The sequence below is a fragment of the Trichechus manatus genome, unplaced genomic scaffold, assembly GCF_000243295.1.
Source record: "Trichechus manatus latirostris isolate Lorelei unplaced genomic scaffold, TriManLat1.0 scaffold00020, whole genome shotgun sequence".
NCBI lineage: Eukaryota > Metazoa > Chordata > Mammalia > Sirenia > Trichechidae > Trichechus > Trichechus manatus.
This window is the reverse complement of record NW_004443956.1, coordinates 2,336,618-2,361,034: the sequence shown is the minus strand read 5'-3', so window position 1 is coordinate 2,361,034 and position 24,417 is coordinate 2,336,618. Positions and strand designations below refer to the sequence as shown.

At 37.8% G+C, this 24,417-nt stretch overlaps 1 protein-coding gene across 1 annotated transcript in view; it reads right to left on the bottom strand.

The window, feature by feature from the left end:
- CNTN3 (contactin 3) overlaps positions 1 to 24,417 on the bottom strand; it is a 207,183-nt gene that overhangs the window by 54,763 nt on the left and 128,003 nt on the right. Inside the window, exons 9-10 of the mRNA XM_023727915.1 lie at positions 22,598 to 22,773; positions 6,044 to 6,048 (exon numbers count right to left, since the gene is read on the bottom strand). Coding sequence (XP_023583683.1) covers positions 6,044 to 6,048; positions 22,598 to 22,773 — 181 coding nt within the window. The remainder of the gene's footprint in view (positions 1 to 6,043; positions 6,049 to 22,597; positions 22,774 to 24,417) is intronic.

The window sequence follows — 24,417 nt, the reverse complement described above, 5'->3', positions numbered from 1 at the left end:
AAAAATAAAAAATAAAAAATGAGCAAAGGATATAAACAGACACTTCACCAAATAAGACTTCAGGTGGCCAACAGACACATGAGAAAATGCTTGTAATCTTTAGACAACAGAGAAATATAAATCAAAACTACAATGAGGTATCACCTCACCCCAACAATGCTGGCACTAATCCAAAAAACACAAAATAACAAATGTTGGAGAGGTTGTGAGGAGACTGGAACACTTATGCACTACTGGTAGGAGTGTAAAATGGTACAATCCCTTTGGAAAACAATATGGCGTTTCCTTAAAAAGTTAGAAATAGAAATACCATGCAATTCTGCAATCCCAATCCTAGGAATATACCCTAGAGAAATAATAGTCATTATACAAATAAACATATTCACACCCATGTTCATTGCAGCACTATTCACAATAGCAAAAAGATGGAAACAACCTAAGTGCCCATCAACAGATGAATGGATAAACAAATTTTGGTACATACACACAATGGAATACTATGCAACAATAAAGAGCAATGATGAATCCACAAAACATCTCGCAACAAGAATGAATCCAGAGGGTATTACTCTAAGTGAAGTAAGTCAGTCACAAGAGGACATATATTGTATGAGATCACTATTATAAGAACTCAAGAAAAGGTTTACACACAGAAAAAAAACATTCTTTGATGGTTATGAGGGGAAGGGGAAATCACTAACTAGATAATAGACTAGTGTCAACTTCAGTGAAGGGAAGGATTAATACACAATATAGGGGAAGTCAGCACAACTAGACCAAAGCAAAAGCATAGAAATTTCCTAGACATATCCAAACACTTTGAGGGACCAAGTAGCTGGGGCTGGGGGCTGGGGACCATAGCCTTGGGCAACATGTAGGTCAACTGGCATAATGCACTATATCCTACTTTGGTGAGTAGCATCCGGGGCTTAAAAGCTTGCAAGTAGCCATTGAAGATTCATCTATTGGTCTCATCCGTCCGGAGCAAAGGAGAATGAAGAAAACCAAAGACACAAGGAAAACATTAGCCCAAAGGACTAAAGGACCACATGAACCAGAGACTCCACCAGCCTGAGACCAGAAGAACTAGATGGTGCCTGGCTACCACCAGCAACAGCTCTGACAGAGATCACAACAGAGAGTTCTAGACAGAATGAGAGAAAAATGTAGAATAGAATTCAAATTCAGGAAAAAAGACCAGACTTACTGGTCTGACAGAGACTGGAGGAACTCTCGAGAGTATGGCTCCCAGACACTCTGCTGACCCAGAAATGAAACTATTCCCGAAGCCCACTTTTCAGACAAAAATTAGGGAGGCCTATAAAACAAAAGATAACACACGTGAGGAACATGCTTCTTAGTTTAATCAAATATATGAGACCAAATGGGCAACTCCTGTCCATAAGCAGGATGAGAAGGCAGGAAGGGTCAGGAACTGGACCAATGTACACAGGGAACCCGGGGTGGAAAGGGGGAGTGTCCTGTCACGTTATGCAGACTGCAACCAGTGTCACAAAACAATATGTGCATAAATTTTTGAATGAGAAATTTACTTGAGCTGTAAACTTTCACCTAAAATACAATAAAATTAAAAAATAAACCAGCAAACAAAAAAGTGGTAACAGTAATTTGAAGAGGGATGTCCAGAAGAACTCTAAGCAAAATAAGTTGAAATGTGGTAAAATAATACTCAATAGATTATTTCTGACAACTGTATCAGTAAAATTACAACCAATATTTAGATATATATGTCGAAACATGTTTGCTATTTTTTTTTAGAGTATAAAAATAATTCAAAGAAAACAACTTAAGAATGCTAATCATCTGTGAGAAATCCTTGTTGTTAGCTGCCATCGAGTAGGCCCCCAACTCATGGTTGTTAGGAATGCTAATAATTCTTTGAATTAAAAAAACATTGCTTGTAGTGTACTATCTGTTAAATTAGTCTGTTTTTTGTTTCTTTTTATTGTTTTCCTAACTCTCCTTTTTTCCCCTTTCCTCAAATAGAATGGACCAGAACTGGGCAGATGTAGAGTCAAAGCTTCATTTTGTTTTCCTCGTCACCCCTATTTTCCCTTAAAACCTCTCAAAGCTAAGCAAAGATGTTGCAATTTTTAGTTTCTCCAGAAGCCATGTCCTTTATCCACGCTGCTGTCCACAGAATTACTCTGAAAGGGAACTTGTCACTGTGGGAGGGGCCTATCACCGTGGCTTACATGGGAGCTTAACAAGGAGGAGGTATTTCCCTACATCATACAGATTTGAATATTTTCTCAGACGCGCTACTGTTTTAAAATAAGATCATTCACTCAAAAACTACCTATTAAGCAACTACTGACTTTAGTTGCTGGGAATATAATGGTGATGGAAATAAAAACAGCCCTTATCTTCATGGAGCTTACAATCAAAAGACAGGCATTAATCTAATGATTATACAAATCAATGTAAAATTACAAAGTAATGCAAGCTCAGAGTAAACAGAAGTATCTATGGTTACCTGAGATCTCAGGGAATTGATAGTTGAATTTGATTTGCAATAGGAGTAAATGTTATCTAGGAAAAGAGAATAAGAAAAAATAGTCTACCCTAGGGCGTGTGGACAGACCTGTAAGGCAGAAGAGAACAGGTTTCTATTTGAGTAACTCAAGAATGCTGGGTGGCTAAATGGGGGCGGGGGTATGGGATACCAGGAGTATCGTAATCCACAAATTATCAATGTGTTCCCAGAAAATTGAAAGTTCACTGTAGCTGATTTCAGGTTCATATTTCTACCTTAAAGACAGTTCGTAAAATTTTCTTTTTTTGGTACCCTTTACAATTTTTAAATTTTGCTAGAACTACTCGATTATTAAATTATGTGGCCATTTAATCATAGAGATTTCTCCTGAGAAAAAAAAATATTTCCAAATCTATCATATGTTTAAACAGTAAATAAGCTAAATCATCCTAGAAATAAATGCTAAGGGAAAACCTGGTATGCATAAAATGAAATCGAAGAGCAGTGTGTTAACTTTTTCCTATATTTTCTCAGGTGATGATGGTAACGGAATTTTTTATGCAATTTTATAACCACTCTGCACTGAAAGATAAACAGTATATGGTGTAATAAGCCATGCTAGGAGAAAATAAATAAGCAAACGGATCATTACTAATTACAGGTACGCTGAAAGTATATTGTGATATCTACCAGATGCTAAAAATCAAGGTATAAAATAAACTTGGGAATTGGGGGAACCTGTTGAACAATGCAAATGTAGCATGAACTTTCAGTATGACAAATTATCAGCAAAAACTAATTACCTAGTAAGCACTTTTAATGTAACTGCTTCTGCTGGATTGCCAAAAAGCACAATTTTCCCGTTTAAGGAAAAAACAAAACAAAAAACATTTTGACAGCTATTTGGAAGGCAAGGTTGAACAGGCAGTCCTCTTCCTTTTTATCACTTTACACAGCCCGTTGTTAAATAGCTACCAATATTAATCATTCATCTATCTCTGTGATGTCTTCCAAACTCTGACACTGCATATAAGTCATCTCCAGGGTCACTGAAAACTGTAGAACCTGTAGGGTCTTTCTGGAACCTGGATGGTGCTTTCCTCTGTCAACGTTCTTGAAAGCAATTGGTAGTGGACTTGACTCACATCTGCATTACAGACCAACCCAATTAAACTTTTGCTTCCCACCAATACAAGATGGCTACAACAAAGTCATCTTCATTACAAACGCACTCTGCTGACCCAAGCAACAGAAATAACTGGAAGCCACTGAAACATGAAAACAGGCCCTGGAAACCGTTTTCATTTTTCTGACTGATTAACAATTTCAGTTGGTTGTCTCAACAGGTGATATTGAAGGCAAGTAATAAGCAATCTGTTAATTTCAAAACTTGCTCCATTTTCTCTGGTACCGATAAACTGGAATAATTGTTCTATTATAGGATTTACAGTCCCAGCTTGCCACATCATACCTGTTTCAAAAGAGCGACACATTAAAGATAAAAAAGCTTTCGGCAAAGACACTTCATGGGTATTTTGTTGTTAGATGCTGTCAAGTCGGTTCTGACTCATAGTGACCCTATGTACAACAGAATAAAACACTGCTCAGTTCTATGCCATCCTCACAATCCTCACTATGTTTGAGCCTACTGTTGCAGCCACTGTGTCAATCCATCTCCTTGAGTGTCTTCCTCTTTTTAGTTGACCCCATACTTTACCAAGCATAATGTCCTTCTCCAACGTGTCCAAATCCTGATAACGTGTCCAAAGTACGTGAGACAAAGTCTTGCCATCCTCCCTTCCAAGGAGCATTCTGGCTGTACTTCTTCCAAGATAGATTCGTTCATTCTTCTGGTAGTCCATGGTATATTTAATATTCTTTGCCAACACCATAATTCAAAGGCATCAATTATTCGGTCTTCCTTAGTCACTGTCCAGCTTTCCCACGCATATGAGGCTATTGAAAATACCATGGCTTAGGTTAGGCACACCTTAGTCCTCAAAGTGACATCTTTGCTTTTTAACACTTCCAAGAATTCTTTTGCAGTAGATCTGCCCAATGCAACACATCATTTGATTTCTTGACTGCTGCTTCCATGGGCGTTGACTGTGGATCCAAGTACAATGAAATCCTTGACAACTTCAATCTTTTCTCCGTTTATCGTGATGTTGCTTATTGGTCCAGTTGTGAGGATTTTTGTTTTATGTTGAAGTGTAATCCACACTGAAGGCTGTAGTCTTTAATCTTCATCAGTAAGTTCTTCAAGTCTTCTTCACTTTCAGAAAGCAAGGTTGTATTAAATGCCTGAGTTGCCTTAAAGATGTTGGCTTTTCTCCACCTTAACATCAAATTCATAATAGCAATTTGGGATTTCTTTTTTTTTTCTGGTCAGTGTGGTGTGTTGATGAGTAAATAACTGGGAATTGGTGATCCAGGGTTGTTTAGTCCTTGCCCTCCCAATGATCTTAACCCAGTGTTTTCTAAACTTCAGTCATTAGAGTTTCTTTTTCACATTTCTTGTCATATCTTAGTACAAAATGCTCTATTATTTACTTATTCCTAAATGGATTTGTTTTCTTAAATTCAAATTAATATCGACATGCAGATTTTTTAATTTTATTTTAAAGGGAAAACCACTCACCAAAAAAATATGGAACCGCCAAAATGAACACAACCAGAATAAAGTAAAGTAAATGACTTCTATCTGGACCCTGTTAAAATTTCTGAGCCTGAGATCTTTTCTCTTAATTTCAAAGGGAGGATAGCAAATATTAGAGAATCATTAATGACAAACTTAACACCAAACAAAACCATTCTCCTTGATTAAACCAAAATGATTGAAACAAAATTGAAAATAGAACAGCTCTCTATTGAGCCACTGTTACAAACAATCGTCACTGAAATAATTCAACATGGTGGTAGGTTGCCAATGATATATAGAGTAACAATTTAACAAGTGGATTAAATCTCTCTCTCTATTTTTTTAATTTATCCTAATATTGGGAAGAAGAGAGACATTCTCACTGAGGGGATGTGATTTGTCCCTTGTAGTACGGTAAGACTGATACATAAGAAAAATAATTCATTGATACAAAGGAAGAAAAAGCCTGTTTCCTGGAAACTTGACCAAGTTGTATGAAATGTCTTATGTTTACCCCTAGTTCCAATTACTATTGCTATATAACAAATTATCCCAAAACTTAGTGTCTTAAAAAATAACAAGCATTTATTTTGCTCAGAAATGTGTCATTTGAGCTGGGATCTGTGGGGATAGCTCATCTCTGTTCCACACCTCATAAGCTGGGGGCAACTTAACTGGGGACTGGCAAGCTCACTTGACTGACAAGTCAGTGTAGGGTGTTGACTGGGAGCTCAGCCAGACCTGGGGACTAGACACCTTGGTTCCTCTTGATGTGGACCTCTCCACAGTTGACTTGGGTTTCCTCATTCTATGGTGGCTGGACTCCAAGAGCACTTGTGCCAATGGGAAGAAGGTGAAAGTGCATGCATTTTTATGAGCTAGCCTTGGAAATCACATAGCATAACTCCTGCTGTTTCTTACTGGTAGAGGCAGTCACAAAGATCTGCTGAGTTTCAAGGGGAAGGGGCAGAGACCAGACCATTCAATCGGGAGGCGTGTCAAGGTCATACTACAAGAGGAGGTATGTTACCGCAGTCGTCTTTGGACAATACAGTCTGCGACATCCCTCTAAAACCATTCAGTACTCTCCACTTTGCCTCTGCTTTGAGCAGCTAGATTTAAGGACTACATAAAAGGGTTCCATTACCCTCTGTCTTTTCCTCAAGTTCCTCCAGTCAGGAGATGTAAGGAACAGAGAAAAGTGAGTTTGGGATATGTATTCACCAAGATTCATCCTTGCAGGGCTGTTATGAGCTTACTGTGCCAAGAACCTAAAATTGGTTAAAAAAACAAACAAACAACAAAATCCTGGTCTAGACACCCTTCCTTTCATGTCTAGTGTGAGGGCCAGAGTAAAGTCTTCAAGGGCTTAGGGAGAACAATATTTTAACTTCTCCCAGGAAAGCTGCTCAAAAAGAGATCACACTTATCTTTATTACAACTACAGACTGATGCATTCCAACAGTTTTCCTGATAATGGTTTTAAACCACAAAATCATCTTGAAATGGTAATGAAGTAAAGAAGGAAAGACTAGGCTTGGTATTAATTGTGACTAGCAAATGGGCTATTTTTCTGGTAAAGAGCATGATCTATAGTTTTAAATTCAGTATAACAAAAAAGGCTTATTAAATCAATGAATGCTTTCTATAGTAGGAAAAGAAAAGAAAAAAAAATCACCTAAAATTCATGAATTCTGAGTTTAAAATTTTTAAATCACCCAAAACAAACCATCCATTCTTCACATTGTTATTCATATTCAGATCGATTAAGGGGTATAATTAAATATTATGTCTTACAAAGTAAAATAACTTTCTTTCTAAATTGGAGCATAAAATCTAAGCCAGCATGAACAATTACAAATAAATAATAAACAGACAAATAGCTCAATTAAAAATTGGCAAAGGACTTTAAATAGGCATTTCTCCGAAGAAGATATGCAAATAACCAATAAGCAATGAAAAGATGTTCATCATTAGCCATCAGTCTAACACATATCAAAATCACAATGACACACCACTCCACACCCACCATCACAGCCATAATAAAGAAGACAGATAATAATAAGTGTTGGCCACGATGTAGAGAAATCAGAAGCCTCATATGATGCCGGTGGGAATATAAAATGATGCCGCCACTTTGGAAAACCATTTGGCAGTTCCTCAAATGCTTATACATAGAGTTAGCGTATGATCCAGCTATTCTATTCCTAGGTATATATCTAAGAGAAATGAAAACATAAGTCCACACAAGATCTTGCATGTGAATATTCACAGTAGCTTTATCAATAATAGCCAAAAAAACAGAAACAACTCAAATGTCCATGAACTAATGAATGGATAACAAAATGTGGCATATCTATAAAAGTGAATATTATTCCACAATAAAAAGTAATGAAGTACTGTTACTTATGGATGAAGCTTGAATACCTTATTCTAAATGAAAGAAGCCAGTCATAAAGGTCCACATATTATATGATTTCATTTATATGAAATACCCAGAACAGGCACATCTATACCAAAAAACCAAACCCATTGCCATTGGATCAGTTCCAACTCATAGGCACATCTATAAACCAAAAAACCAAACCCGTTGCGGTCGAGTCGATTCCAACTCATAATGACCCTACAGGACAGAGTAGAACTATCCCATATGGTTTCCAAGGAGTGCCTGGTGGATCTGAACTGCCAACTTTTTGGTTAGCAGCTGTAGCACATCTATAGGGACTAAAAATAGATTAATAGTTACCTAGGTTTGGGAGAGGTAAGGGAACTAGGGGGCTTCATCTAAGGGGTGTGAGGTTTCTTTTGTTGTTAGGTGCCCTCGAGTTGTTTCTGACGCATAATGACCCTATGTGACAGAATAGAATTGCCCCATAGGGTTTTCTTGGCTATAATCTTTACAGAAGCAGTTCCCCAGATTCTTCTCCCACGGAGCCACTGGGTAGGTTCAAATCCACCAACTTTTCACTTAGCAGCCAAGCACTTAACCATTTTGCCACCAGGGCTCCCTGATGTTTCCTTTAGGGGTCATGAAAATGTTCTAAAATTGACTGTGGTGATGGATGCACAGTTCGGTGAATATACTAAAAGCCCAATGAACTGTACATTTTAAATGGGTGAATTGTACTGTATGTGGATTATGTCTCAACAAAGCTGTTAAAAAAATTTAAGCCAGTATGAGAATAAAATAATGCTATGATTAGTAGATACCAATTTCCTCCTCATTTGGCTTGATTTATTTGTCCATTTATTGCACTTACTGGATCTACCCCTATTTTTCACCTCAGTCCCTTAACGCAGGACATATTCATGAACTTCAGCCCCTCCCCCACCTCCACCAACAAAACAAAAATTAAAAACTGCTAGTTCTTTCCACCAATCAACATTAGCCTCCAGAGATGAATTTTTTTTCTTAGTTTGCGAATCACACATGCATGTAACTATGTGACACAGATATTTACAATTCGAAGTATCTGCAGGAATTATGGGTGATATACCAAATGAATCATTATTGACTCTCTTAGGACTTATAGAGATTTTTAAGAACATTTGTAAATAACTGTATCTGTATTTTTGAAAGATTGTGTGTGTGTATGTGTATGTGTCTATGTATACATATACATGTGTATACACACATATATATACACATACACCCGTTGCCAGTCGATTCCAACTCATAGCGATCCTATAGGACAGAGTAGAGCTGCCCTATAGGGTTTCCAAGGAGCAGCTGGCGTATTCGAACTGCTGACCTTTTGGTTAGCAGCCAAACACTTAACCACTGTGCCACCAGGGCCCCATATACATATATATTCATAAATATATATACATAAGAACATATTCAAAGGCATATGAACATATACATAAATATCTCTTTGGTTGTAGCTTATGTTCTGCAATTGACTAAAGATGGAAGTAGGTCCAATAGTGGAATCTCAGAACGTCCTGAGATGAGTAACAACCAACCAAACCCTCAACCCCAGGGAAAAAAAGTCTTAACTCTTACGAATTGCCAAGTGATGCAGCTGTACTGAAGATTTGCAGGGAAACAAGATGGAATTCACAGCAAAATCTCCCGGAAATTTTCGTTAAATATCACCATTTCTCCCAAGGTTTCTCTCCCAGTGGCATTAGCCTCTGCCATCATAAAATTTTATTTTGTGTAACTCTCTCTGAAATTTAGTTTTAAAATCTCCTCCATATTCCTTTTTGAATCCCCATAGTTTGGCATTCCTACTCAGCTGAAGAAAACTCTGAGCAAAATAAGAATACAGATTTGTTTGAATATGTGAAAATGAAAGATTTTTATTTAATGAAGGTCGCAATAGACAAAGTTAACAGAAAATCGACACACTGGAAGACAATATTTGCAATGAACTAAACAAAGAAATGATTAATAGCTTGCATACATGTGGACCTACTGCAAGTCTACAAAACAAAAGTCCTGAATTCCAGTAGAAGAAATGGACAAAGGATACAAATAACAATTTACAGAAAGGGAAGTCTGTATTATGAGACAGGAAATGACCAGTACATACTGGGAATTCACGTGCAAGTGCTGTTACACCGCCTGAGAATACTCTCCACTGAAGACATGAAGCAGATGGGATGAAAATCTGATATATGGAAATGTGAGTTTTTCACTGGTTAAAAAATATAGGGCTTATTTGGCTGATGATTGTCTTGAAGCAGTTTATATATTGTTTTCATAACTTCTGAAAGTCATTCTCTGTTGTCAGGTTAAAAAAAAATTTTTTTTGAACCTTCTATATAATAATCCAGCCAGCAAGGCTTCTTGTGGATTTTTCTCACCAGAAATAAAAAGAAAGGTATATTTTTGCATAAAGTGATGTTGCATTCCACAGGCGTCAATATTAACCCACATTTTTTTTGAGGAGTCTGTTAAAATTTTAAATCTTTACTTAGTTTCCAAATTATAATAAGCAAATAGAGAGATTCTCAATCTCATTACCATTCAGAGAAATGAGAATTTAGGCACTAATGAGATATCACTTCTCAATCATCTGTTTGGCAATATTAAAAAAAAAAAAAAGGAAAAAACCATGTATAGGAAAGGATACGGGGAAACAGAAGCCCTCCTGACCCGCTGCTGGGAATATAAACTGCTGCAGCTGTCCTGGAGAACAAATTAGAAGCAACCCTACCACTACTGGTGCTGGTATTAGTGGTAGTAGCAGTCATTGTTACAAGAGCTGACATGTATTATTGGACCTCTAGCAGTCCCTGGGTGGCGCAAATGGTTAAACACTGGACAATTAACTGAAAGGCTGGCAGTTCCAACCCATGCAGAGGCACCTTGGAAGTAAGGTCTGGCAATCTGTTTCCAAAAGGTCACGGCCTTGAAAACCCTATGGAATGCAGCTCTACCCAGCACACATGGGGTCATTATGAGTTGGGATGGCCTCAACCGCAACTCACAACAACATACACACATACCTCTGGATAAAGCACTATTGTTATCTCAGTTTTACTGATGAGGAAACTGAGGTAAAGAGAGAATTTACCCTAGATGAAGATCTTACAAGGGATTGAGCTGGGTTAAAAAGCTTGACAGTCTGGCTTCGTATTTCTTAATGATGAAACTATATGTATATAATTAAAATCAGACCCAGCATTCCCTGTCTTAGAAAATGCCCCCAGAAAACTCTCTGGTGATTATTGACAAGGTGTAATTATTCTCCTTTCAAAATACTATTGATTGTTCATATCCTTACCTGGTTTCTTATTTTTGTCACTCTCAGAATGATTTAAACCTGGATTTGGTAGTATTTTAAAGTCATACAAACATCTTGGAAAAACTAAAAGCTTTACAATATACAGCTGTTTTATTTTGCCTAGGAACACTGTATATTTTGTTTCCTTTCTTTCTCTACATTTATATCTATATATTGGGAAATTATTGTAGTTGTCTTTATTTAGGCTTCACACATTCCTTATGCAAATTATTAATGTGTTTTTATCTTTTGGGGGGATCTTTTTGTCCTATCATACTACTTTCTTATTGGTTGTTGTGGATATAATACTTACACTTTTCGTAAAAATATCTTGTATCCAAGCAGTTGACTGAACTCACTAATTAAATTCGAGAATTTTAGTGTTGATTCTTATTGGTTTCGAGTAGCCATATAATCATATTGTCTTCAGATAATAATTTTGTTTCTTTATTCCTGAAGTTAGAACTTTGATTCCCATTTCATACCTTATTGCATTGGCCAAAACATCTCCAAATGGGTTTTATATTACTGCTGTTTGTGTGCACCCTTGTATTGTTGCTGATTTAAATAAAAGTATTTCTGGTATTTTCTTTTAAGGATATTTTGGGGGGGATGTCAAGGAAGTATCTTTATATTCTTACATCAATATGAATTCAAAGCTCAAAAGTTGGTCATCAGTTTTACTGAATGTCTTTTTAGTACCCATTAAGAATATTGTGGTCTTCATTTTATTAGACCTAAAAAAACCCATTGCCATTGAGTCGATTCCGACTCATAGAAAACTACAGGGCAGAGTAGAGCTGCCCCAGAGTTTCCAAAGAGCGCCTGGTGGATTTGAACTGCTGACCTTTTTTGGTTAGCAGCCGTAGCTCTTAATCACTATGCCATCAAGGCTTCCTTATTAAACCTACTGATATTTGTATATAGCCCTTATAAACTAAATTGGAAATATTTTAAACTTTTTCTGTTGTCAAATAGTTCATATAATATAGAATTTGTCTATTTTCTGAAAACATTGAAAAAAACTACCCATAAAATTTTAGCCCTAGAATCATTTTATGGGGGACTAATTGATTTAGAAGTTTTCAGGATGATAGGTCTACTTAGGTTTTCTAATTCTTCTTAATTTAGATAATTTATATTTACCCAGAAATTGTCCAACTGGATTTTCACATGCATGAATTGGAACATTGAATAGTCTTGTATTCTTATACATTTTTCTTATCTGCTATATTCTTTCTCATTCTAATTTTAATTTTTTTTCTTTCTTCTTTTTTGATATTTTCCAGAATTTATCCATTACTTTTTCACATTCCATTTGTTCTTCTATTTTCTTTTGATACATTTATTTTGTTCTTTTTCTTTCTTAATTTTACAAAGTCTATAAAGAGTTTAAAAGAATGTGTTTTTTGTATTTTAGGGTAATTTTTAAATTTGTATCTGTTACTTCAGCTTCTTATAGTATTAAAATGTTCTTTTTTATAATTTTTGGCAAATCAGTATGTTGGTAGTTGAAAGAAGAGCTCTCAAAATTTACACAACAATTTTGTTTCTCATTATTTCACTTTGCTTTTGACTTGATATATTTTAATGGCACATTTTTGGGGGTATTAAGGTTTATGATTAGTACATCTTCATGGTGGAGTGGACCTCTTGCAAAATAAATTTATCTGTTTTGCTGTTAAGGTTTGACTTGAATTATCCCTTGTTTGAAATGAACATTTGTTACTCCCTTCCTTTTTGTTGTATTTGCCTGATAAGTATTTGGACAGTCTTTCATTGGTAGCCTTGGTTTTTGTTGTAACTGGTCTTTTTATGGGCTGTAGTAAAATAAGTCACATGTTACATAGTGAGACTACTGCTAGTCTTTTTCTAAATTTAAATCTGCCTTACAAGGTTTCCACTGGGAGTGGGTTTAGACCATTCATCTTAATACACATTGGACTTGATAAACACAGCCGTGGAATGCTGACTGCACGTCAAGTGGGAGGTGAGTATCTGCATACCTGGCTAAGCAAATGATGAGTTGTGGAAGCAACTAAACATCAACTTCTTTGTTCATTTCCATTTCCAACGGTCACTGGAGAACCTCTGCTTCTTCACCATCCAAATAGCAGTGTAGGGGGTGTTGTGCTTCAGCAAAGTGTGTTCAAGATAAATAGTGTAACTTGGAAAATATTCTCTGGGCCTGATTTCCATGCTCATGGACTCATTATTGGGTATATTCTTTTAATGAACCATCAAAGTTAGCTGACGCTTTGGATTTGGATAAGATATAAAATTTGTAGGATAGTTATGGATTAAGTTGTGCGTCCCCAACACATGTGTTGGTATCCTAACCCCCATACATGTAGATGTAATCCCGTTTGGAAATAGGGTTTTCTTTGTTAGGTTAAATAGATCATACGCAAGTGAGATGAGTTCTAAATCTAATCACGTCTGAGTTATGAAAAAGAGCAGATTAGAAACAAAGACACACACAAACACACACACACACACAGAGGAAGACAGATGTCATCCTAGAATCATTTACCAAGCCGAGGACCTAAAGAACACCCAGGCTACTGACAACGAAGGAATTGATACTACCAAGACACAGATTTGGACTTTCAGCCTCCAGAACTGTGAGAAAATAAATTTCTGTTATTTAAAGCCACCCACTAGTGGTATGTGTACTACAGCAGGACTAGGTAACTAAGACACATAGTTTAAGGGAGAGCTGTTGACAAACTTGAGGTAAATAGGTGAATGGATAAACAAACTGTGGTACATCCATCCAAATGAGTATTATTCCGTGATAAAAAGAAAAGAATTATCAAGCTAGGAGAAGAAATGGAGGAACTGTAAATACATATTGCTAAGTGAAAGTGGCCAGTTTGAAAAAGCTACATACTGTATGTTTCCAACTATATGACATTCTGAAAAAGGCAAAACTATAGAGACAGTAAAAAGATCAATGATTGTGGGTTCAGAGGTAAGAGAGAAGAATGAACGAATAGGTGGAGTATATGGTATTTTTCAGGAAGTTAAGCTATTCTGTAGGATACTGTAATGATGGGCACATAATGTTATGCATTTGTCAAAAGCCATCAGACAGACTGTACAACACGAAAGAGTGAGTCCCTAATGTAAACTATTGACGTCAGTTAAAAACAATATATCAATATTAGTTCATCAGCTGTAACAAACGTAACACACCAATGTAAGATGCCAATAACTGGAAAACCTGTGTGTAGGAGGTACACGGAGACTCTCTAAAACCTCTTAAAATATACACAGGTGTATTTAGAAAACAAACAACAAACAAACAATATCAGAGTATTACTACAAGTAGTTTTTGGAATGAGTGCTTTGTCTTGGATCAGATTAGTGCTTTATGTCAGATTTAAAATCCATAGATATCTTTTACATAGCTTTACATTGTAATAAACCAAAACCAAACTCATTGCCGTCGAGTCAATTCCGACTCATAGCAACTCTACAGGACACAGTGGAACTGCCCCATAAGGTTTCCAAGGAGTGCCTCGTGGATTTGAACTACCAAACTTTGGGTTAGCAGCCAAGCTCTTAATGACTATGCCTCCAGGGCTCCTTATATTGTGATCAAAGTGTTACTTTCAAATGTTCAGTCCTCACACTCAAATAATTCTGTGAAATCAATCAATTCAAAGTGACCATATCATATTATTACACACAAAAGATCACTTTCAAGGATATTCTTTTCTACTTCCAAGAGCTGGAAAATACATCAAGTCTCAAGCTCATGGAGAGCTGCTGTAACTAGAGTGAGATTGTGGCCTGTGGGAGATAAATCATATTGAAGCAAGCCAGTTAAACGAATGGCAGACTGGTTGTCACAGCTAAACTTCTTACGGCTTCCAGTGACTTTTATCCACACATTCTAATTCATCATAGATCCAATTCCACAAAATGTTTGCAAAGCTGTATAGCTTGGCTCTAGACATTCTTCATTTCTATAATACCTGCACCACATCAGGTATATCAAAGTATATCAATTTAAACATCCTTACACGATATAGTGAACTTCCACCCTATAGGGTGTTTTAAGTTCAAACATTGCTCTATTCAGTGAGTCCCATCATATTGGATGTTTAAGTTCAAAAGTAAGTTTATCAGGCGAGTCAGAATTATCCATAAAACCCAAAACCAAACCTGTTGCTGTCAAGTTGATTCCAACTCGTAGCGACCCTGGTGTCCCTTAAATCTTAAATTGCCAGGCTTGAAGTCCTTAGATACTTTATAGGTCAATAGAGTTCTTTTGCTTCCCTTGAACTTCAGACTATTGCCTTCCTTCTCCTGTTAGTTGGAGCAAGCTCTATGTTAAAGTAGTCAAAGAAAGATGCTATGCTGGGGTAAATAACGGCACATCTCTCCCCCTTCTCCTGTCGCTCTCTCCTCCCCTCCCCCCCTCTCTTTTAGTTAAGCCCATGGAGTTGAATTTTCTTTGTTAAATGTGGGAATGACTGAATGCTAGGACTCCCTAGGTAGTACAATGACTTGGTAAAGTGCTCAATTACTAGTCTAAAGGTTGGCAGTTCGAAACCACCTAGAGCCACCTCAGAAGGCCTGGTGATCTCCTTCTGAAAGGTCACAGCCCTGAAAACCCTATGGAGCAGTTCTACTCTGCACACATGGGGTCACCGTGAGTTGGAACTGACTTGATGGCAGCTAACAACAATATGAGAAAATGCTACTGTATATATATTACTGGGCTTGAGCCTTACAACCATGTATATATGAAATGAACGTATGTATGTGTGACTGTATACACTCTTACCTACATATGCACAATTATATATGAAGGCATCTCGACCTTTTATATACATATATATATATATATGTATATAAAACCAGTGTATCATTTTATAGTTTATGCAGTATTTTCCATATCTTATTTTGTTTAGGAGAACTTACATAACTCTATGAGTTCAATATGATCTTAACTGTTGAATGAATAAAGTAGCAAAAAAGTAAATATTTATTGAGTAACTTCTATGTGCTAAAAACTCATAGATTCCTTGCCTGCATATAGCTTACAGTCTAGCAGGGAAGCTGCAGTAAACAAATATGCAAAACAATCTAAAATTGTAATGAAAGCTATATACGGATTCTAAGTGAGTTGACAAAAAGGGGAACTAATAAAGTCAGAGGGGAAAGCGAAGGAATTTCTGAGTGAGTAATGATTGAGCTGAAATCTGAAGGACTGTGTCTTAGTTATCTAGTGATGCTATAAACAGAAATATCACAAGTGGATGGCTTTAAAAAACAGAAATTTATTTTCTCACACTTTAGGAGGCTAGAAGTCTGAATTCAGGGAGCCAACTCTAGGGGAGGCCTTCTCTGGCTGTCAGCTCAAGGGGAAGGTCCTTGTCTCTTCAGCTTCTATTTCCTGGTTCCTTGGAGATCTCCATGAAGCTTGGCATCTACCTTCCCCACATCTCAGTTTGCTTAATCTGCTCTTTTGTATCTTGTAAAACATGGACTCAAGACACACCCTGCCTCATTAACATAACAAAGATAACCCTTTCCCAAAGGGATTATAACCACAGGCATAGAAATTAGGATTTACAAAACATATTTTGGGGGGACACAATTCAGTCCAAAACAGATGGGTAGGAGGCAATTACGGAAAACGGATGGAGAACAGCGTTTGAGGAAGAGGGACAAGGGTGTGCAAGGTCCTATGGTAGGAGAAATAATGGCAAAAACTGATGGGAGAATGGAAACCCTGGTGATGTAGTGGTTAAAAGCTACAGCTGCTAACCAAAAGGTTGGCAGTTCGAATCTACCAGGAGCTCCTTCGAAACTCTATGGGGCAGTTCTACTCTGTCCTGTAGGGTCGCTATGAGTCAGAATTGACTCAACAGCGATTTTTTTTTTTTTTAACGGGAGAAGGGAACAGAAGTTAAGTGACTCACCTAAGGCCAGATTAAGGCATGTGAGGGCCCTGAACACTGAAAATGTGTAGTTTCCCCTCCTCTGCTTACTCATGCATTCCAAAGGGATATGTGAGTGAGATACGCAGGTATCCCCTGCTTTTTGAAAGTTCGCTTTATGCCACTTCACTGTTACAAAACACGTACATTAGACCTGTGTTCCATTACCAAAAGAAATTCGAAGAGCATTTTCACTTTTACTAAAAAAGGTGAAAAGTGGAAATAGCATTCAGCATTTCTTTTGCAGCGAGCCATTAAAGAGGCAGTGTGCACCACAAGCAGTGAGAGTGGTGTCGCTAAGTTCTTTCCCCAGGAACTACACTCAGCATCACAGCATCCACTGTGCCTGTGAAATTACACTGTACGTACATTATTTCTACTTTATATAGGCTGTGTAGTTATCCTATCATTCCTGCTTTTTACCATATGTTAGTGTTATTTTAGGGTTTATGTGTTATTTGTTATGATTTGGTAGGTTATTTTTTGGGTCTGGGAATGCTCAAAAGTATTTCCCATATAAATTAATGGTAATTGCTTCTTTGCTTTACACCATTTCGGCTTATGAAAGGTTTCATAGGAACACTCTACTTTTGGATAGGAGGGAAACCTGTATACATGTAAGTGTGTGTGTGTGTGTGCGTGCGCACATGCACACACACAAGCACGCCACCACACATTTCTCAGTTTGTTGTACTGTGGTGGCTGCATGTTGCTGAGATGCTGGAAACTATGACACTGGTATTTCAAACACCAGCAGGGTCACCCACGGTGGGCAGGTTTCAGCGGAGCTTCCAGACTGAGACAGACTAGGAAGAAGGACCTGGTGGTCTACTGCTGAAAAAATTGGCCAGTGAAAACCTTATGAATAGCGGCAGAATATTGTTTGGTATAATGCCAGAAGATGAGCCCCTCAGGTTGGAATGCACTCAAAATACGGCTGGGGAAGAGCTGCCCTCTCAAAGTAGAGCTGATCTTAATGATACGGATGGAGTAAAGCTTTTGGGACCTTCATTTGCTGATGTGGCATGACTTAAAATGAGAAGAAATAGCTGCAAACACCCATTAATAATTGGAATGTGGAATGTACAAAGTATGAATCTAGGAAAATTCTAAATAGTCAAAAATGAAATGGACTGCATAAAGATAGATATCCTAGGCATTAGTGAGCTAAAATGGACTGGTATTGGCCATTTTGAATTGGACAATCATATGGTCTACTGCGCTGGGAATGATAAATTGAAGAGGAAGGCCATCACATTCACTGTCAAAAAGAACATTTCAAGATCTATCCTGAAGCGCAACACTGTCGCTGATAGGATAATATCCATACACCTACAAGGAAGACCAGTTAATACGACTATTACTCAAATTTACGCACCAACCATTAATATCAAAGATGAGGAAACTGAAGATCTTTACCACCTTCTGCAGTTTGAAATTGATGAAACATGCAATCAAGATGCATTGATAATTATTGGTGATTGGAATGCAAAAGATGGAAACAAAGAAGAAGGATCAGTAGTTGGAAAACACGGCCTTGGTGATAGAAACTATGCCAGAGATTGCATGATAGAATTTTGTAAGACCAACGACTTATTCATTCTAATACACCTTTTTTCAACAAAATAAATGGCAACTATACATGTGGACCTCGTCAGACGGAATACACAGGAATCAAACTGACTACATCTGTGCAAAGAGACGATGAAAAAACTCAGTATCATCAGAACAAGGCCAGGGGCCAACTGTGGAACAGATCATCCATTGCTCATATCCAAGTTCGAGTTGAAGCTGAAGATAATTAAAACAGGTCTTCAAGAGCCAAAATATGACCTTGAGTATATCCTATCTGAATATAGACACTGACTGTCTCAAGAACAGGTTTTACTCATTGAACGCTAATGACCGTAGACCAGACGAGTTGTGGGATGACGTCAAGGACATTGTTCATGAAGAAAGCAAAAGGTCATTAAAAAGACAGGAAAGAAAGAAAAGACCAAAATAAATGTCAGAAGAGACACTGAGACTTGCTCTTGAATGTAGAGCAGCTAAAGTGAAAGGGAGAAATGATGAAGTAAAGAGCTGAACAGATGATTTCAAGTGGCAGCTTGAGAAGACAAAATATTATAATAAAATGTGCAAAGACCTGGTGTTAGAAAACCAAAAGGGAAGAACATGCTCAGCATTTCTCAAGGTGAAAGAACTGAAGAAAAAATGCAAGCCTTGAACTGCAATATTGAAGGATTCTATGGGCAAAATAGTAAATGATGCAGGAAGCATCAAAAGAAGGTGGAAGGAATACCCGGAGTCATAGTACCAAAAAAGGACTGGTTGACATTCCATGATTTCAGAAGGTAGCATACGATCAAGAACTGATGGTACTAAAGGAAGAAACCCAAGCTGCATTGAAGGCATTGACAAAAAACAAGGTTTCAGGAATTGGAAGAGTACCAACTGAGTTGTTTCAACAAACAGATGCAATGGTGGAAGCATTCACTTGTCTATGCCAAGAAATTTGTGCTCGCTTTTCCTTGTGACTTGTCTGCTTGGCATCCACGGATCGTTGCTTTGGGCAACTGATGCCCCTGTTTTGATGATGTCCTAATCATGTGCTTACCTTGTTTATTGGGTAATCTGTCCCTGGACTCACCCACTGTCATCATCTTATAAGCAACAGTGCCTAGAATTTATGCGTGTCTGAACACAAATCTCGCACTTCTTTAGTTACTTCACTGTGGTGCCTATTACTGAGATTTGCTTGGCAACCAGAAGGCTTAAGTGGAAGCCTTTTACAGCTGGCTTGATTATATGACTTTTATTTGTTCCATGAGCACAGGCTGAAGCCCATCTTTGGACCATATTTCTCCTTTGTGATGTGCCAATTTGCTTTAGACGCTTGTTTTAATAAACTTCTCTGAGTATGTAATTCGGACTGTGCAGAAACCTGTGTTTACTGTCATCACACTCCTTTGCCATGATGTTCAAGTCAACATGAGAGATTTGTTTCAGATTGCTGGCGCCTTTTGAGCCTCTGAATTTTTCCCTAAAGCTGTGTGTTTTTGAAAACTCACAAATGAGAACCGAATACCCTATATAGCCCCAAAGACAACTGACTGAATTGGTTGAAAACACTGAGGTGGATTATCCATGATCTAAACCACCCTCCCCATTTTATAAATGAGGCTCTTACTATCTACCTCTCTAAGCAACCTTCCCATTTACCAGGTTTCTCCCTCGCAGCTCGTTGCTTTTGAAAACAGGATATATCCATGAACATATTGGGATAAAAGATAAGCAGACTTTCTAGTTATTAATGTGCGTGCGGCAGTGAACACACAATCAGAGGACAAGGGTTGTTATATGATTCCCTTCTTAAGCAACAGAAAAACCATTTACTTAATTGCCTGTGCTTGAGGGTAATGTCATTTTGTATGGCTTACCGTTTTATACTGATTGGAGAATATTAAGTTACTAATGGTACAAGTCAATAAAACAAATTCATAGGCCATGAACTAGTATGTTAGGAAAGGGACAGAACTGGCAAGTGATAGCATTAATTTATGAAATTTCATGTTTAGGATACCTGCTTCTTCTACAGCGATGACTTCAGGGCTTTGTAGAACCTTTTCAGGGCTGCATAAACCAAGAGCAGTTAAGTTACATTATAAACTCGGATATTCCTAATTCTGAGCCCCTTTTACAGAAAGCAAAAATCTCAGTCTTAGTGAGTGCTTCTTGGGGACCGTTTGATTAGAATCAAACTACTTTGGACTTTCATTCCTTCAATGCGTATTTACTTAGCATTGACAAAGATGGAGTGCACTGAGTTGGGTAAGACATTATCAACAGCTTATAGACCAGCTGATGAAACAGACACTCAATTATCTACAATATATGACAAAGGTAGCTAATGTTTCCAATCAAGTTCTATGTCTAATAATTAAAATTAGAAGTACAGCTGGCTTAGAGGAGAATACTTCTCCAGATTGGTGAACGGGACTCTTTGAAGGTAACATGTCAGTCTTTTGTCCTTTCCCTTGCCATCTGCCCAAGGAAAGGGAGATGACAGGAGACCCTCACTACGGGGTAGAGAGCTGACAGAGAATATTGGCATGTGTCTTTTCCTGTTGCATTAAAATAGTAACAATTATTGGGCATTTAAAGCAATACTAGGAGAAATGCTAAAGGGCTGTAGAAACTTGGGAAGTTCTGGAAAGCCTTGAACTGGTCAGAACAATTCAAAAAGCTAGGACTTCTAAAATATGTGAATCAGGCAGATGGTTGAAAACAGAAATGGTTACTGAAATTGTACTTAATTGTAGCTAGGTATCTAAACACCTTCATTTTTTTCTTTTAAAAGAGCATCCTTTCAGACTGCATAGGATCCTAATACATTGTACATACACATATAACCCATTGACGTCAAGTTAATTCTGACTCACAGTGACCCTATACGACAGAGTAGAACTGTCCCATAGGGTTTCCAAGGCTCTAAGTCTTTATGCAAGCAGACAGCCACATCCTCCTCCAACGGAGCATCTTGTGGATTCGAACTGCCAACCTTTTGGTTAGCAGCCAAGCGCTTAACCACTGTGCCACCAGGCTCCTTACGTACACATACATACTTTTAATAAGAAGTCTTTATCAAATGAGTATATATGTGCTGCCCATCACATGGTTTTCTGCTTTAGTAAAGCTTACATGCTAAGTCCATAAGGACAAAACTCAGACTTGACTAAGCAGCCCTGACATCTAGCCAAACAGAATGAAGAAATCCCTGAGTCAATGCAAACAGCCTGCAAAGGAGACTGGCTTTCAATCTGGATTCACAGATGTGACATGAGCTGGGAGGGCTGTTTGGTTCCCCAGCACTGAGTCTTCTTAAGCGAATCCACACAAAGGATCAACTCCTCCAAATCTGCAATCTTTTCTCATGTGGAAACATTGTAAATGAGGAGAGAGAATGGAATCTAGAAAGCTTTTGAACTTTGGGGACACCCAAGTCTGGGTTTGAATATAAGCTCCACCACTAAGTAGCTGCATGACCCTGGGCAAGTACATCAACTCTTCAAATCCCCATTTTGTGCATCTGTGAAATGAAGATTCTTACTAGGAATGTCCAGTGCTATGGTGGGTGAGCATTCCCGGGGATGAAGTACCTGGCCTGATACATGGGGGCATTTAGCAAGTGTGACTTCCCTCCCACTTCATCATAAATATGTCATCTGGAAAGTAAAAACTTGCATAAGAAAAGTTTCCCTTCCATGGGCTACTAACAACAAAATTATCATGAATAATAATAACTTTTAATATAAATACAACATATTTATTAAAAAAAACCCACTGCCATGGAGTCAATTCCGACTCATAGCGACCCTATATGATAGATTAGAACTGCCCATAGGGTCTTCAAGTTTGTAAATCTTTGCAGAAGGAGACTGCCACGTCTTTCTCCTGCAGAGCTGCAGGGGGTGTTCAAACTGCTGACCTTTTGGTTAGCAGCTGAGTGCTTAACCATTGCACCACCAGGCCTCCGTAAATACAACATGCATAACTTTAATGAAAATGATAAATTATAGGTCAAAGAAAATGGGCACACTTTCTGGTAATTATAAAAAATAAAATTAGATCACAACAGTATTGAGAGTATCTGTTATTATTTAAGGAACATTTCTCCAGCAGTGCCTATGTGTCAGATGTCTGTTCAGAGACAATGTATCAGAGCACCATGTAATTTAAAAAGCATAAAGAAGGCACTACAACTTACCCCACCAACTTTCTCAAAGTGAGATCCTTCTTTCTTAAAATCTGTGAGGGCCCCATTGAAATACCAGGTAAACATGATGTCTAACAGGGGGTCATGTTGCACCTGGCAAGGCAAAATGACGCTCTCACCAACCGAGACATCCATGTTTGAAGGTGCCAAAATTATTCTTGTTGGTTCTATTCGGGAAAAAATTGTTAAAGTGAAACTTTAGCATTTGTACTGTGAGGAAAACAATTTACACAGCCAGATTGTTAATCATAGTAGTGCGTGTGTTCATATATACATATGTACAGAAACACACACATGTAAGTAAAGGCTACCAGATTAAAGTATAGACAATTTGATGCAGAGCTATTACATAGTTCATTGGATCCACAAATTCCTGTTATACAAATGAGAATATCTGAGTTTATAGGATATCTGAGCTGAAAAATTAAAGTCATCTCTAAACAAGGGTCATAAGACTATTAAAAAACCAATTTCAACTTAGTTTTATTGTTTTGTGAAATATAGCGATAGAAAGCAAAACCACATTTTTCTCCAACTTTGAATGACTGGCAAATATATACCACCAACATACATAGACCCAAACATTTAAGGTTACCATGGATTTGAAAGACACAAAAGATGGTTAGAATGGTTAAAACAAAACAAAAAAGGGAGTACTATGTTAAAATGTTACTTAATGCCTGTTATCTCCCCCAATGCAAACATCTATATGTACACTGCCTTCTCCCTGTCATCCCCATAGACCTTCCATTCATAGTGAATTAAACTTCTCAGGATTCTACCTTTCCATTGCTCATCCTCGTCTCTTTCCTCCATGTTGCTGCAAAAGTCCTCAAAAGAGTCACCTACGTATATTGTCTGCTGTTCCTCTATTAAATTCTCTCTTTAACCCATTCCAGTCAGGTTCCCCCACCCCCAAACCACCTGTTCTCATCAAGGTCACCAAAAACCACCCTTTTGCTAATTCCAATGATAAACACTTTAGTCTCATTCTACCTGACCTCAGCAGCATCTGCAACACTTGATCATTGTCTTCTTCTTATTAATTTTCTTTGCTTAGTTTCTGGGCTGCCACACTCTTTCTTTTCTCCTACCATGCTGGTCACTGCATTTCTGTCTCCTTTTATGGTTCCTTTGTTTTCTCTAATTTCTTAATGTTGGAGTGTCTGATGCTCAGTCTCTGGTCTTTTTTATTCTCTGTATTCATCACTCACTTGGTGATTTCATCTAGTCCTAACAATTCCTGAATGTGTCTCCATCCTTGAGCTTTCTCCCCAAATGAAAATTCATACCTACTCAACAGCTCCACTTGGATGTTGTGATAGATATTAATGTTGTTCAGCACCATGTCCAATTTTCCTCCTTCAGAGCACAGAGTAGAATTAAATTCCTAACTCCTTTGAATTCTGGCATAGTCATGAGTATAAGCAGAACTTATGCATGGCACTGGCAGGCAGACATCTAATGGGCAACTCTACTTGTCCTCTTTTTCCTTCCAGGGTGATAGGCAACATGTGAGATGGTGGAGGAACTGGAACCTTCATTCCTGAGTGAGGGCCCACCATGGATTTGCAGCATGAGCAAAAAGCATTAATCCACTAAATCTTAGATTTCTTTATTATGCAGAATACCCTGGTCTGCTTATGAATACAGAACCCAATAAAGATCTCAAACGTAACACCTCCAAAACTGAACTCCTGATCTTCTTCCTCCCCAAACCTCTCCAGTCTCCAGCCTTTCCCATCTAAGCTGTTTGGACTGTCATTCTTCTGACTGCTCACCAAACACCCTACAGTCACCTGGTCTCTTTT